The following is a 13,541-nucleotide window of genomic DNA, read 5'->3' on the forward strand; positions in this document are numbered from 1 at the left end:
CTGCAATTTGCTGTAATGTGACTGTTGTAGGGTTGTAAATGTCAGTTCAAAATGTCAACAGACAGTGAAAAGAGGAAAATTTGTTAATTCTTCGTAAAGCACGATCTACTCACAGGTATGTGCAATTGGTTACTCTTGCCATAGCCGACGCCACGCGTTTCAATACAGCAGGTGGAGGTAAAGCGTGGCCTAATGCTATCTCTCTGCTTACTTTTGGCGATATATTGCGAGCGAGATATTAATGCTAACTAATTATCGCTGTTTGGTATTTTTACACAACACTTCCTAACATGCGAAATAAGCGAAATTAACAACTTTGGCGTCACGGGGTCTGTGTTTACATTTCTTGTCAACGAACTACGCACGAAATGGTGACACGGTGATTTGAACATGTTACAAAATTGTGACTTTTGAAAATAGCTCTTGCACAGGTTCATGAACCTAGTGTGGTCAAATGCAGCGACAAACTATAACAATGACTCAATGAGCAAAATGTCCCAATGAAACGGTAGAAATCACACTTGGTAGTACAGGTGTACACGAGTCACCATGGATTAATTAAGTTAAAGAACATTATTTCCTTGTAACATTGAAGGTCACCATGCTAAAAACGCAACGGAAATCTCCCAGAACAGTGCCAATAAAATGAAAGTAACGAATTACTTATCTGTGGCCAATGGCCTTTCTATCTCGCTGTCTCTTCTACCATATATCCCCGAATTTTTTTTTTTTTTACATAAATGTGTTGTGAAAAATGGTGACCCGTTGGTGAAGTGTTGGAACGTGTCACCACCAACAGACTATTCGGTTGCAATATCAACTGCTCATAATCTTGGACAAACCGTTCCGGGCGTTATATATACTTTAAATAGGCTACCTTTGTGGAAATATTAATTCTGATAAACAAGGAGGGCAAGACGGACTAATTTCCTGTTCCTCCTGGTAAATTTACAACCGTACAACAGTCACATTGCAGCAATAGCAAGTCACGCAATATATTTAGAGAGAGAGCACGGAAGCGTGCCTCGAAACTACAAAACTGGCTCATGTCAAAACCGTAGACCAATTTTTTTCTAGCTACTATGAAAGTAAGTCGCCTTTTTGTAAATTTAAAGGGAAGAATATAATCGGCATCACCCTCGACGGCGCGGAAGAAATGCCCCGTCTTTCCGGGCAATGTCGTGACATTAAAGAAGGCATGGTAAAAATTCTTGCCGAACACAGTGTTAGTCACATCAGATGGGACAGATCTCGCCACTCTGCCCTCTCAATGTTGGTTCACAAGATTGGCTAGAAAAATTCCGAAAAACACCATTGAGAGGGGGGAAGGGAACAGGAGAGGGATATTTTCGGATTGGCTGTGAAGTTTCTCAACCAAACTTGACTAGGACTAGGACCGTAGTATCAGATCGATTTGAAAACAACTGACATGATCAAAATAAAGATTGTACATTGGAGCAGAGCCTGGGGCCAGGCTTGTCACTAGTCCTCCGCATTCAAAGAACACCTTTAGCAGGTGTCGTGAGCGATTGGTGTGAGAAGACAATGGACCTGTGAATATAGAAGACGACTCAGCTCTGACGAGTACTTATAAACAGTCCAAGTCAAGCTTGTTTCTCGGTAAAACACACGCGTCGAAGGAAGAAAAAAAGTTAACCTTAATTTTTCGATGCGGCCGGGGAAATCGACGAAAGATAAAAATCGGCGACTCAGGTAACAAGATATTTTTTGTTACTATCTGAATTTATATGTGAATTGCTCCCGCATATGTTAACGGCAAATGTACAAGAAAAAACAAAGCCGTCACTTTATGGGAATAAAGAAGGGAATTTCCCGTAAAGTTTCGTAGAAATCGAAAAATATTATAAGATAAACAGGGAAATTAGTATCAAAATATTTTGGTTCACAAATCTTGACCGATTTTAATAATTATTTTTCAAATTTTAATATTCCTGTTTTTAGTTGCCTAGAAGGTTTTGTAGAATAATAATTATCTTTGTTTACCATCGAACCGAGCTGCTTAGCTGCATATAAAGAACAGTTCTGGCACTGAAGAAAATGACTTTAAAATTAAAAATATTAGTTTTAAAGACTCGAGGGATCAAAGACCGCGCAAACCGGACGACCACAAGAAATTTGCATGTAGCTTCCCCTGCGAACGCAAATACATAACACAGCCGGCAGCATTGCTTTGAAATCATTAAGTTATTTTAGGTTTTCTGGTAAGTTTCTTAAGTCTGATTGTCCTTAAAACATTGCATTTTCTTTTATTTAGTCATTTTCGCTGACTTTTATTCACACTATGTGCTGTGCGAAGTTAATAATCGCAGGGGGGATTAAAATCTTAACGGAGCCAAAGGAAAATCGATCGAGATGAAAATTTATTCAGTCCTCATCCGCATACTACAAATTAAATAAAAATGTATTTGCATGTCACATCTGTGCCATTTATAGGTGTCGCGTTTAAAATCTTTATTGAGGTAATTTTAGTCCTCGTATTTTAAAAAAAACGAGAGAGGTCGTTCATGAACATGATATACAAAGAAATAAAAATTTTCTGGGTATACCACAAGCGACGGAAGTTAAGAGTTAGTAAGAGGAACTACACGGCACAGATCAACAAATGACAGTTGGTCACAGTTAACAACAAACGCAAATAGCGAAACGACGCCGAGTAAAATAATAATAAAAATAAAAATAGAATTGCGGCCGGTTACTGAGGCCGGGAACATGCAATTTGGTTTGCTCCTTCAGCTGGCACGGCCGATCTTTATTTACACTTGATTGCTTTCGTCATGAGCGTACTTCCTTGTCTACAATGAGTAAACTGGCGCCAGCGACGCCTTATATTTATTCCGGATGGACTTCCTATTTATCCGGTTTACAGTAAAAAATGGAAGTCAAAGTTTACCCAAACTGTACTTACAACATAAAATTTTACTTCTTAAGGGAAGAACGCGCCCAAGCTTAGCCTGTCAGTGATAATGATTGCAGACGAAGTAGCAACAATCGGGACCAATTGCTATGCCTGCAGAAAAATTAACTGATGAATAGTAATAGCAAAGACGTGTTCTTGTTTCGGGAATTGTGGCTCATAATTTCCTTTGGTAATGTGATGTTCTTAAAACTACGGTGGCTCATAAGGGACACATCGACTTTTTCGTCGCAACTTAATAACTTGCGATCGCAACTTAACAACTTGCGATCACAACTTACTAACATAATAACTTGGGATCGCAACTTTTACTAACTTGCGATCGCAACATAATAACTTGCGATCGCAACTTAATAACTTGCGATCTTGTCGAGTTAATATGTTTTGGTTCCATGGCATGTAAGGACATGCGTGTTGACCATTGATCAATGGAAAAACATGGTTGGCAACTACATCCGTGAGCGTTTCTTTCTGACCACTCTCTTCGTTTTACTGAAATCCTAAAAGCGCGACAAATTATAGCTGCCGAGTCTTCCTCGGCAAAATGTCGTATAACTGGAAAACTGATTCCTTTTAATTTCGGAGGGGCAAATATGCCGTTACCAACAGATGCTCCTAAACTCGGGAAATAAGATTGTTTTCCCTAAACTTTTCAGCTAATCAAAACATCCGAATAGATCAAATTGTATTAGCTTACACTGCTGTGTCTTTGAAAGACCACCAAACGATCTGCGAACACAGGATACAACGTTTTTATAAGTATTTTGTTTAAATTTTATCGTTGGATGCCAACATTCCCTCAAGAGATACGCTCATCTTTAATAACATAATACACAAAGCGATGAGATTATCTAGCCAACCTTACAGTAAAAGCTCTACTCAATTTAATTTCAGACGTAATAGAAGGTGACTTAAAATTAAACAGACGGTGGCTTATTTCGAATCAAGAATTTTCAACAAAATTTATAACAGCTTTTTCACTATTCTAATATTAAACTGAAAAACAGTGTTATTAAATTACATGTAAATAAAACTTCGCAAATTAAAGAACAAATTATTCGACAAACCGACCGATGGCGAAAAATTAACATCGAGGGAAACCACCTTTGATATTTTGACCATCTGCCCGGCTGAGTTTTGGATTTCCTTTTCAATTTTTCTACCATATCAATAACTCTTTTGTTATTCTACCTCTTCGTGGAGGGAGGAAGGCAGCTTAAAGAAGCACTGTCACAGCGATTTTGCTGTATGTTAGAAAAAACGGCTCAAATATTTAACAAAGAACCTCTTCTGTAACGTAAAACTGCTATTAGAGCACCGGATGGAAAATGTTGAGGGATTTCTCTGAGGAAAAACAAACTAGAATCAACTTTTAGCGACTTCTCTAAAATATACAGGAAGAAGTTAAAATTGGCCAATTTTTCTAATTGCCATCCATTTCCAACCTACAATTGTAGCCATCTGCCCCCAAAACATAATTAAAGGGGAAGTATCACGCAAATTTGCTCTCATTTCAAAACCAAAAAATGTTTGTCTGTCAGGTAGAAACAAAGAAATAATTGTCAAGTTTGTTATAAATTATCACCCCAGTGCAATGAAACTGTCGATGAGAGCCTCTGGCCAGAGACAGAGACAGAGTATGGATTGAAACTTGAAAAATGTTAGGCTAATGTTTTTCAAGTTCTCGCATTTTTGTTTCCAAAATGCGCTAGAACAGATCACGAGTTGTTCCTTTCAAGAATTGAGTTGATTTCTGTCCTCTTGTCATTCTAGAATTATTTGGCAGCTGATTGAAGGTCTTAGTTTTCCATTTTTAACAAAAGATACCAAAACCCCCATATGATACTTCCCCTTTAATACTAGTTTCTGCGCACTAATGATTCCATCGATTCAATTATGTTTTATGGCTATTCAAAGTGGCTCTAAAAATAGGTGACACTGTCCCTTTAAGAAATGATGGAGCTTATTACAAGATCAGATATCGAAAGAGTAGCGGCGGGAGGCGGGGAGGGGGAGAGGTTATTAGAGAGGAAACTTAACTGAGAGAAGGAGGAGCTTAGTATAGCTCATATGACATTCACCTGTTTACACTATTTACTTCGTCTTTCAATAACATGTGGACTCTGAAGTTCAAGATTCAACCAACCGTTACTTTTTTCACTGCCGGCACTGAATCAGTGTGTGCCGGACCTCTTAAAAATAAAAGACGTTTCGTGTTTAAGGAACACGATATAGACATTCGGCTTACTCGTACTCAGCACTCAGCAGTTTCAGAACATGCTAATGAACCGACCACTATCCGCTCTGGGACAAAGTTACGTTCATTGACCGCGACTCACACCAGTACACCTGCAAGATTGAAGAGGCTCACCCTGACAACATCAGCAGGGATAATGAAACTAAAATTCCAGAAGCTTGGATGCCAACGATCAAACAACACAACTATTTTGGTCCGAGAGTCTGAAAATGCGTATGGATTCTAGAAACCAGGGGTCAGATCGTAAGTTAAGATATATATCCTTAATATTGTTTCCTAACAATAACCGATTATGCAAATAATAGGCCATTTCTAAGGAATAATACTCAGGATTTATCTTAAAGAAAAAGTGTCACGGAGATTTGGGGTGCTTACCATTTACGCAAACCACCCGATGGAAATTTTCGGCATAAATACGAAATGATTTAGCTTGTCTTAACAGAAGATGGATAACATGCAAAATGTATGAACATCAGCTGTAAATCCCAAAATGAGTAATAAAAATACATCACTTTGACCAGAAGCCCATAATTTCAGAAGTACTCCAAACGGAATGATGTGTACCATTTGATTTTCCAACTGGAATTTCCGGGTTTTCCATTTAAATGGGAAGCACCCTTGGTGTCATTTCAAAATCCCCAAAACGTTTTTGTTTTAGGTTTTTTTTTTAGGTTCCTGTTAAAACAGGAACCTAAAAAGCAATGGTTCAGTTTTGCTATAATTTACCAGCCCGGTATACTAAAGATCACTAAAACTGTCCTGAGTTGCATTGTCTCTGGCCATAGATGGACTGAGTTTGAATGGATTGCAACTTGAACTAGAACACGATTTGTCTCTTTGAAGAATTCAGTTGATTTTTTTCTCTCGTACTCTAGAAGCGCTCTGCAACTAAGCTATGGTGTTGTTGCACTATTTTCACCAAAGAAGGTCAAAGTGCCCGTGACACGTCCCCTTTAAAGGGACACGCTATCTTTTAATAACACATTGAAAATCGAAAAGACGTTATTCGGTTGATAGCAACCAAGATATAATGACAAAATGCAAACTATCCACGGAAATTTTCACCGGCAGATGACCAAGATAAAGAGGGGTTCAAATTTGAAAACGTCGGGCCGACGTTTTCAAGTTCCGCTCTCGTAACGCACTTAAAATCGCCGGTTGTACTATATTTTGGTTCAAACTTTCGTCTTAGAATCACTATTAATGTTTCTTTAAATAGGTGATTTAGAAATTAATCAACACAGTGTTCAAAGTTTAAATTTAGTGAATTTTGGCCACAAATCATGATATCTCCCATGATACTGCCCCTTTAAGACCTTTAACGGCTTAGGAAGGCTTCTTAGTGATTCTGGCCCCAGGTTTGAAAGTGGGTGCGAACTATACAGGCCAGGTCTGAAATACCGTACCAGAAATAGACCGCACCCCACCACCCCAGGACATGGTCAGCGATGAACTTTGTTTTTCCATCTCTGCTACATTATCGTCACCTCGATAATTTTAAATAGCTCCTTTTAATTAACGAACTGAATGAAAAATGAACGTTTTCAATGTAGCGAAAGAACCTTTTACAGTGAAATAAACAGCTTAAAGGGGTAGTATCACGCGTATTTGGTGTCATATAAAAAATTCCAAAACGATTTTTATCAACAGAAACCTAAACGTACTGCTCAAATTTGCTGTAAACTATCACCCCAGTGTACTAAGACTATTGATGAGTGTCTCTGGCCACAGATGGACTGGGTTAGGATGGACTGAAACTTGAAAAAATTAGCCTAACTGTTTTCAAGTTCTCGTGTTTTCGTTCCTAAAAATGCACTAATTATATAAAAGCAGGTCATGAACTGTTCCTTTCAAGAATTCAATTGATTTCTTTTAATTGATGTTCTTGAAATGTTTTGAAACTTAGTGAGGGTGTTGTCGCACCATTTCAACGATAAAAGGTCACAATCCCCGAGATTCTCCCCCTTTAACTTCACAAGTTTAAAACACACAATTAAGAAATCCTTTAAGCGGAAATCTGATTCTCCCCTTGTACATATGCTGGGTTCAATGTTCAACACCTTTGTAAAAATTTCTCTCCAGTAGGTTACTCAAGTATTTTCTGAAAGAGTTTCCGAGTTACTCAATCGATGCAAGGAATTCCGTGTGAGAAGTGCAGCACAGACATGGTAGGACGCAACGAAGGAGAAAGACCTGTTTCAGTAAGTTTTTACGGTTCTTATTCCCTGTAAACAATTTTTTCTAACATGCGGAACTGTACATTTTACATGTACATCAACTCCATACGGGCATCGTACTACAAATGTATACCAGAAACCCGAACTCATTTCGGACTTCGCGAGGTTTTGGTCGCATAGCAATTTTATTTCCCTCACTATATCGCAAAGGAGTCATCTCAAACGAATCCTTTCTGTTTACTTTCTAAAATTTTTCATTACTTTAATTTGTAAGTTTAGCTTGGTCAACATATCAGAAACCCGGGTATTTCCGGTAAGTCTAAAGTAGCAACGATTGTGTTAGGAGAAAACGACAATCTCAGGAACTCACGCGAAGATGTATATTACCAAAAGACCAGCTTTTATATCATCAAAAGGAAATTCCGTTGTTTTGGCAGTCTTCGATAAAGTGCTAGCTCAATGATGGTGTACACGTGTAAATACTCTAGCATTTAAATTTTTCAATTTACCCCCCATACACATATCTGGGCTGATTTTCAAAAAGGTGGCTACAGAAATTGAGCACATTTTGAGACTTTCTAAGCTGAAGGAATATGCTAGTCATTCACAATACTCCAGTTACGGTTCATCACAAGAAAGTAAGGTCAGGAAATACTATGAAAGAGAAAAGAGGGGCTTTTCTTTGGAATTAGGCGTGACATTGACACCTGAGTGAAATGAGACATGACCTGTGATCCGACTATAAAGCAAGTGTGACACTTGGTAATTATTAACGGCGCCAACGCATCTTAAATCTCAACCAAAACTCGGTCTTTAAGCGCTCAAGACTAGCCTTCCACAAAAGAATCGGCTTAATCGGGGCAAGACAGCGTTTTAAATTGATTTTCCGTGTTAATTATAAATTCAAGACGTAATGAGAATCACGCCGAACGAACATCTGGAAATTATTTATGATATTGAGTCCGGAAATCCGACCAAAATCGCACTTCTCGACTTATCGATGACTAGCCTAACAACGCTACAGTTATAACGGCGAAAAATAATAGAATAGCTTTTCAAACTCACGCTTCTTGAAGAGAAAATCCTTGCCCATTCTTGCTAGTGTTTTCCGTATCAGCTTAAGTCCCGGATGTTGAAATCAACATTTGAAAAGGGAAGGGTTAGCGCCCTTTTATACCACAAAAATAAACTAAGTCTTTGGCTGGATAAACAATTCGCGAAAATTTCACGTTGCCCGAAAAGAACTCATCCCTAAGACCTACTTTTTAAAGCCAAAGACTGTCACCTCCTCAAGCAAAGCCCACAATATACAAGCCTTTAATAGTCCAAGCCCGAGTAACTGAAAATTACCCGTTTAGCTTAAACGAGGACTACGAGTAGCAAGCATATTAGACGAGGCAGGAACTGCACTCGTAAGACTTTTCCCTCACTAGACTTAATGATGTCCTCAGGAAAACTTTGCTTCAGGAAGCCAAACGAAACGCTAGCTAGGTCTAATGACTTAGTTCTGAGCTCAGAGCGCGCGCCGAATTCAAAGCCAAATCGTTGAGCGGTAAAAAGACGTTTGAGAGAGAGTGGGGCTAGGTTAACAAACCAGGGAGGGGGGGGGGGGGAAATATTTTGATTTTATCAATATTTGCTAATGACCATTGTAATCTATTTACTTACTGATGTGAAATTCAATAGGAAACGCTAAAAAAAAATAATAAAATAAATAAATATCTTAAGAAAAGTTAACAAAAACGTCAATTTCTGTAGCCACCTTCTGGAAAATCAGCTCAGATATAAGTACTGCTACTTGCCGCTACCGTATAATCCCGAGAGAAAGTACGAGTGCTTCCACTTTCACAGAAAACCAGAAACGGATTGTTCGAAGTCTTTACCACACAAATGCCCGATTAATTCGAAAGGTAATCTTTTCTAAAGGCCCCTTTTGAATGAGCTTGCTGTGTCCGGCGTTGAAAACCTCATTATCCCCCGCAAACCAGTAAAACCCCACGCGCGTACACCGCTAGACCAAAAGATAACTCAAATTCCCCCCACGGGCACACTTACATGGTCAAATGACCGCGGAATGCTCGGGGGCGGGGGAAGGATATTGAAGGTTCGAACTTACCGGCGCGAAACGTCTTTCTTTCTTGTATGTTTGTTTCTCGGTCCAGTCCCTACCGCGGGTGATTTCTCTCAATGTCGGTGGACACAACTTTGTAACGACCCTCTCAACACTCACCAAGGACAAGAACTCCATGTTGGCAGCCATGTTCAGCGGTCGACACGAGCTGGATACTGACAGTGAAGGGCAATATTTTATCGATCGCGATGGAGCGTACTTCAAACACGTCCTGAATTTCCTTAGAGATGGAAACCAGCTGCCGTCAGCTGATGTAGCTCTTGAGGTAAGAATGTGTTGATCTGCTGACATGGGCGCACTCGGGGAGACTCGGGGATGCCCGCGGGGGAACTTGTGTTTGTATGGGAATTCAACAACAAATAATAAAAAATGGCCAATTGAAACAAGCATCAGGGATGGGAAAACATGAAACCGGTACTAGTACCAAGCGGGAGGAAAACTGCAACCAGCGGCAAGGGTGGAAAAATATTCAACTAGTGTTAGTTTTTACGAGCGGGAAAAGTGCGTCCGCGACTGTAAAAGTGAGTTAGTTCAGCTGATTTTGCTTAAGGGAAGGTGGGTGAGGGTGGGGAAAAGAGGTGATGTAGAGTAGTCCAAATCCATTGTCAATATGTAACTCTCGTAGGTGTACAAAGAAGCCCAGTTCTACCAAATAGAAGACTTGATCGACAAATTAGAACGTTTCTCCGTCGTCTTTTCCCACAAATTGGAGAACGCACGAAAGATGAGACTAGGAAGGGATTTTCCGAAGTGGCAGCAAGACATTATCTCGCATGCGCAAGAAAAGAGCCTTCAGAACTTGGCATCTACGAGTAAAGTGAGCCTGCTGTCAATGGAGGACCATCAGAAAATCATGGAATGCGGAGACTGTGTTGGTCCGCATGCGCACAACCTGGTCGTCTCAAAACCGGCTAAGCAGGGTTTAGTGCACCACCAAGAAACGTTTGATTACGTACAGCGAAGGTTCAAGGAGACTGATTTGGTAATTTGCTCTCTCAATAACGTGGAAATGAAGCTCTTTATTAGCATCACTGAGGCAGATTTGAAGAACAAAGGATATAGCTGTACTTTTCGTGAAGAGAAAATCAGATGTAAGAATGTTAAGCTCCATTACGGGATCGGCAAAGAGGAGTGCCGCTTTAACGTCACCGAACATGTTGTCGAGTTTATGTGGTAAAGATGAAAACCAGATTTTTTAGAACACGCAACTCTTTGAAACCAAGGATCCATTGTTGTTTGTTTCAGTCAACCCTGTGAGCCATGATAAGAACTGCCTGGTACCCGAATTTTTACAATTTAACTCTGTGTCAGGCCGGTTTTGTACTGAAGTCGTTGCGGTAAAAGACGTTTTAAGTAATATATCAAACACGAGACACAGTGTTTCATCACATATCAAACACCGAGAAGATAGTTGGAAATACGACGTGTAGCGGGGTATTTTTGACGAACTTCGAGGTTTTTGATATTGTGATGAAACACTGTGACGTGTGTTTGATATAACTTCTCAAACAAACTGATTTTGAAGGAGAAATTAGGGATGCAAAAACGAGGAGTTTTTCACCAGATTTCCAAACACATTACGGCGCATGATTTCCTTTGTCTTTGGCTTTTGAATTATTAATGAGTTTGAGAAGTCCAATTACAAATACTAATTTTCAACAAGACATGTATCTCACTTCATTTCCTAAACTAAGGCTAAGAAAAGGCTCCAGTTTTTAGAGTTACCAATCTTCTTTCCGTATCGTTCTTACGGTTCGAATTATTATTTACACTAAGAAACCTGAGAGAATGCGATTATCAAAATAAATTATTAGCAATTTTTCAAAAGAAACACTTTACAAAAGGTTTTTTAAGTTATTTATTCAAGATAAGACGGACAGTTAACTTGTTTAGTCAGAACTTTTGCTGATGGACTATTGATATTACATAGTTATGAAGCAAATGTGGTTATATTTATTTCTACAGAGATGACATAAACAATGGTACAGATGACGTATTTAAACGGCTTATGATGACTTCAAACTTTAGTCTAGATATTTGAAGTGGGTCGTTAATTACCTTTGTGACTCCGTCCCTACACCATAACCATTTAAACTTGTTCTACAACGCTGCAACGGTTTTAGCGTTTTTCTACATTGGTAAACAATAACCGGAACAGTAGGCAAAGGGCAATATGGCATTTACGAATTGCTGTGAACCTCATTAGATAAGCCTTTGCACTTAGCCTCGGTTTCATAATGAGGTTAAAAGCAAGTCGGAAATGGACTATTGGAACGCCAAACACACAGGTTAGGTAAACAACCATTTCAGCTTCCGTCGTGGAGGCGCGACGCGCGAGGAAAGCGAAAAAAGTATATATTATTATTTTAATTCTATTTTTTCCTTCCCCTCCGCGCGTAGCCCACGCACGCGCGCCCGATTCCTCTCCTCTCCTCCCCTTTCTAGCACCTACCACGCAGGCTACTCTGCGCGTCGCGTCTCCTCGAGGAAGGTAATTTTCGCGCGCGGTCGCGCGAGACACTCGCTTTACCATCTCTAAGAAAAACAAGGGACTGCTCGTAGTTTATAAATCGAAAGAAACCATGAAAAATGGAATAATTGTCAGTAAATGTCACTTAAACTGTTGCCTTATCTCGCGGATTCCTTGTTCTCTTTCCCTTTCCGGGTCTTGGCCTTTCCTTTCCGCAGTGATTTCAATAAGACGTAGTCTGAATACGTTGTGTAGCGGTAGGATACGAACGGAATGTAAAATGCTCTGAAGAGGCGGTGAGATCTACCAACAGAATAAACACCCTAGTTTTAGATTTGAGCCATTTATCAAACGGTGAAGCAATCACCAACGTCTGTCGGTCTTTTCCGACTTGCTTTGAACCTCATCATGAAGGCGAGTCTAAAAGTGCAGTTATAATTATGAGAATTCGTTGTCATTCATACGCAAAGAAAACTAATTTTCGTATGAAAGGCTTTGCACTTAGCCTCGCTTTCATAATGAGGTTCACAGCAACTCGGAAATGGCCTATTGGAAATTTGAACCGACTGGCAAATTCACTTACGCCGGACATCTTTGTAAACGGAAAAGGACCATTATTAAACAACATCATCCTCTTCGGCATATTGTAAACCATTAAATCTAATAAATCAACCTGATGAATGAAATTTTTCATTTCATTCCAGAAGTGCTGTTGTCGACCTCTTTTCCTTTACTTCGGACAAAACATATTTTAAAACCAAATCAGTAAGTCAGTGTTCTTTTTGTACATGGAATTTACGCTAGTTGCGTTAATTTCTTTCACTTTGAAACTTTACCCTTACTTTCGAGTTAATTTCCTGTATTTTTACATAATCTGCTTCCAAAAACCGCATTAATTTTAAGTAGACGGATTAATTTGTTGCAAAAAGGAACTTGTCCAGCACTTTATCCAACATCTACAACTAACTTACAGTAACTGTGTTGAAGCGGTTTACATTCATATGCAAACAAAATTAATTTTCACATGAAAAGCTTTGCCTCACTTTCGTAATAAGGTTCTGGAAATGGCCTATTTGAGTGTCACAAAACCAAAACCAAGGTAATTATTCTGGCCAATCACAACGGACGTAAACAGTGCAATGAACCAATCAGAATTCGAAGCAAATACATGCAACCGGCGCCAAGCGCGGGAAAACGCGTGCAAGCAAGTCACGACTGGCTTTGTTTCCCATTGGTTGAGAAAGTGGCGCGAGTTTTTTAAACCAAGCACGGAGCATAGTAAAATAAAATGAGAAATACTTTCGACACTCAATTGAAAACCGCTCAATTGTTTGTTGTTACCCACCTTTCCGTATCTAGAAACGGCTTTTTAATTATCACTTCCCATTCTTTAGTTCGTTTCAAAAAGTTTGGCTCGTGTTCGGTTTCCCTTTCTGTCTCCAAATCCACGAGGAAGTCACACTTTGTAATAGAAATCTGTTGAAGCAAAATTATGCCATCACTGCCATAGCCTGCGTTAGCGTAACAAGCATTTCTGTGGGGGTTTGTGCCGGTTTTTCGCTTTTTGACCG

The 13,541-nt window shown here is 39.4% G+C and overlaps 2 protein-coding genes across 5 annotated transcripts in view; one reads left to right on the top strand and one right to left on the bottom strand.

The window, feature by feature from the left end:
* LOC146469024 (BTB/POZ domain-containing protein KCTD7-like) lies at positions 1-11,496 on the top strand. Of its 4 annotated transcripts, none has more exons than XM_085123651.1 (4): positions 1-115; positions 7,275-7,393; positions 9,532-9,765; positions 10,126-11,496. In XM_085123651.1, the coding sequence occupies exons 2-4, from the start codon at positions 7,322-7,324 to the stop codon at positions 10,675-10,677; spliced, it is 858 nt and encodes a 285-aa protein (XP_084979777.1). In that variant the 5' UTR covers positions 1-115; positions 7,275-7,321; the 3' UTR covers positions 10,678-11,496. The 4 variants fall into 4 exon arrangements, with proteins under 4 accessions (XP_084979777.1, XP_084979778.1, XP_084979776.1 ...); XM_085123652.1 differs by having other exon boundaries at positions 7,278-7,393; XM_085123650.1 differs by lacking the exon at positions 1-115 and adding an exon at positions 1,490-1,713 and having other exon boundaries at positions 7,278-7,393.
* Positions 11,341-13,541, bottom strand: part of LOC146469025 (alpha-1,2-mannosyltransferase ALG9-like) — an 18,611-nt gene continuing 16,410 nt past the window's right edge. The window contains exons 17-18 of the mRNA XM_085123642.1: positions 13,316-13,446; positions 11,341-12,273 (exon numbers count right to left, since the gene is read on the bottom strand). Of these exons, the coding sequence (XP_084979768.1) occupies positions 12,129-12,273; positions 13,316-13,446 (276 nt within the window). The 3' untranslated portion in view covers positions 11,341-12,128. The remainder of the gene's footprint in view (positions 12,274-13,315; positions 13,447-13,541) is intronic.

Source organism: Pavona decussata, unplaced genomic scaffold, assembly GCF_977016875.1.
Source record: "Pavona decussata unplaced genomic scaffold, jaPavDecu1.1 SCAFFOLD_127, whole genome shotgun sequence".
NCBI classification, from domain to species: Eukaryota; Metazoa; Cnidaria; class Anthozoa; order Scleractinia; family Agariciidae; genus Pavona; species Pavona decussata.

Excerpts from the sequence above, each read along its gene's own strand:
- LOC146469024 (XM_085123651.1), top strand. The coding sequence starts at position 7,322 with ATGCAAGGAATTCCGTGTGAGAAGTGCAGCACAGACATGGTAGGACGC. Across the intron at positions 7,394-9,531 it reads AAGGAGAAAGACCTGTTTCA|TCCCTACCGCGGGTGATTTC; the intron begins GTAAGTTTTTAC and ends TTCTCGGTCCAG. Across the intron at positions 9,766-10,125 it reads CAGCTGATGTAGCTCTTGAG|GTGTACAAAGAAGCCCAGTT; the intron begins GTAAGAATGTGT and ends TAACTCTCGTAG.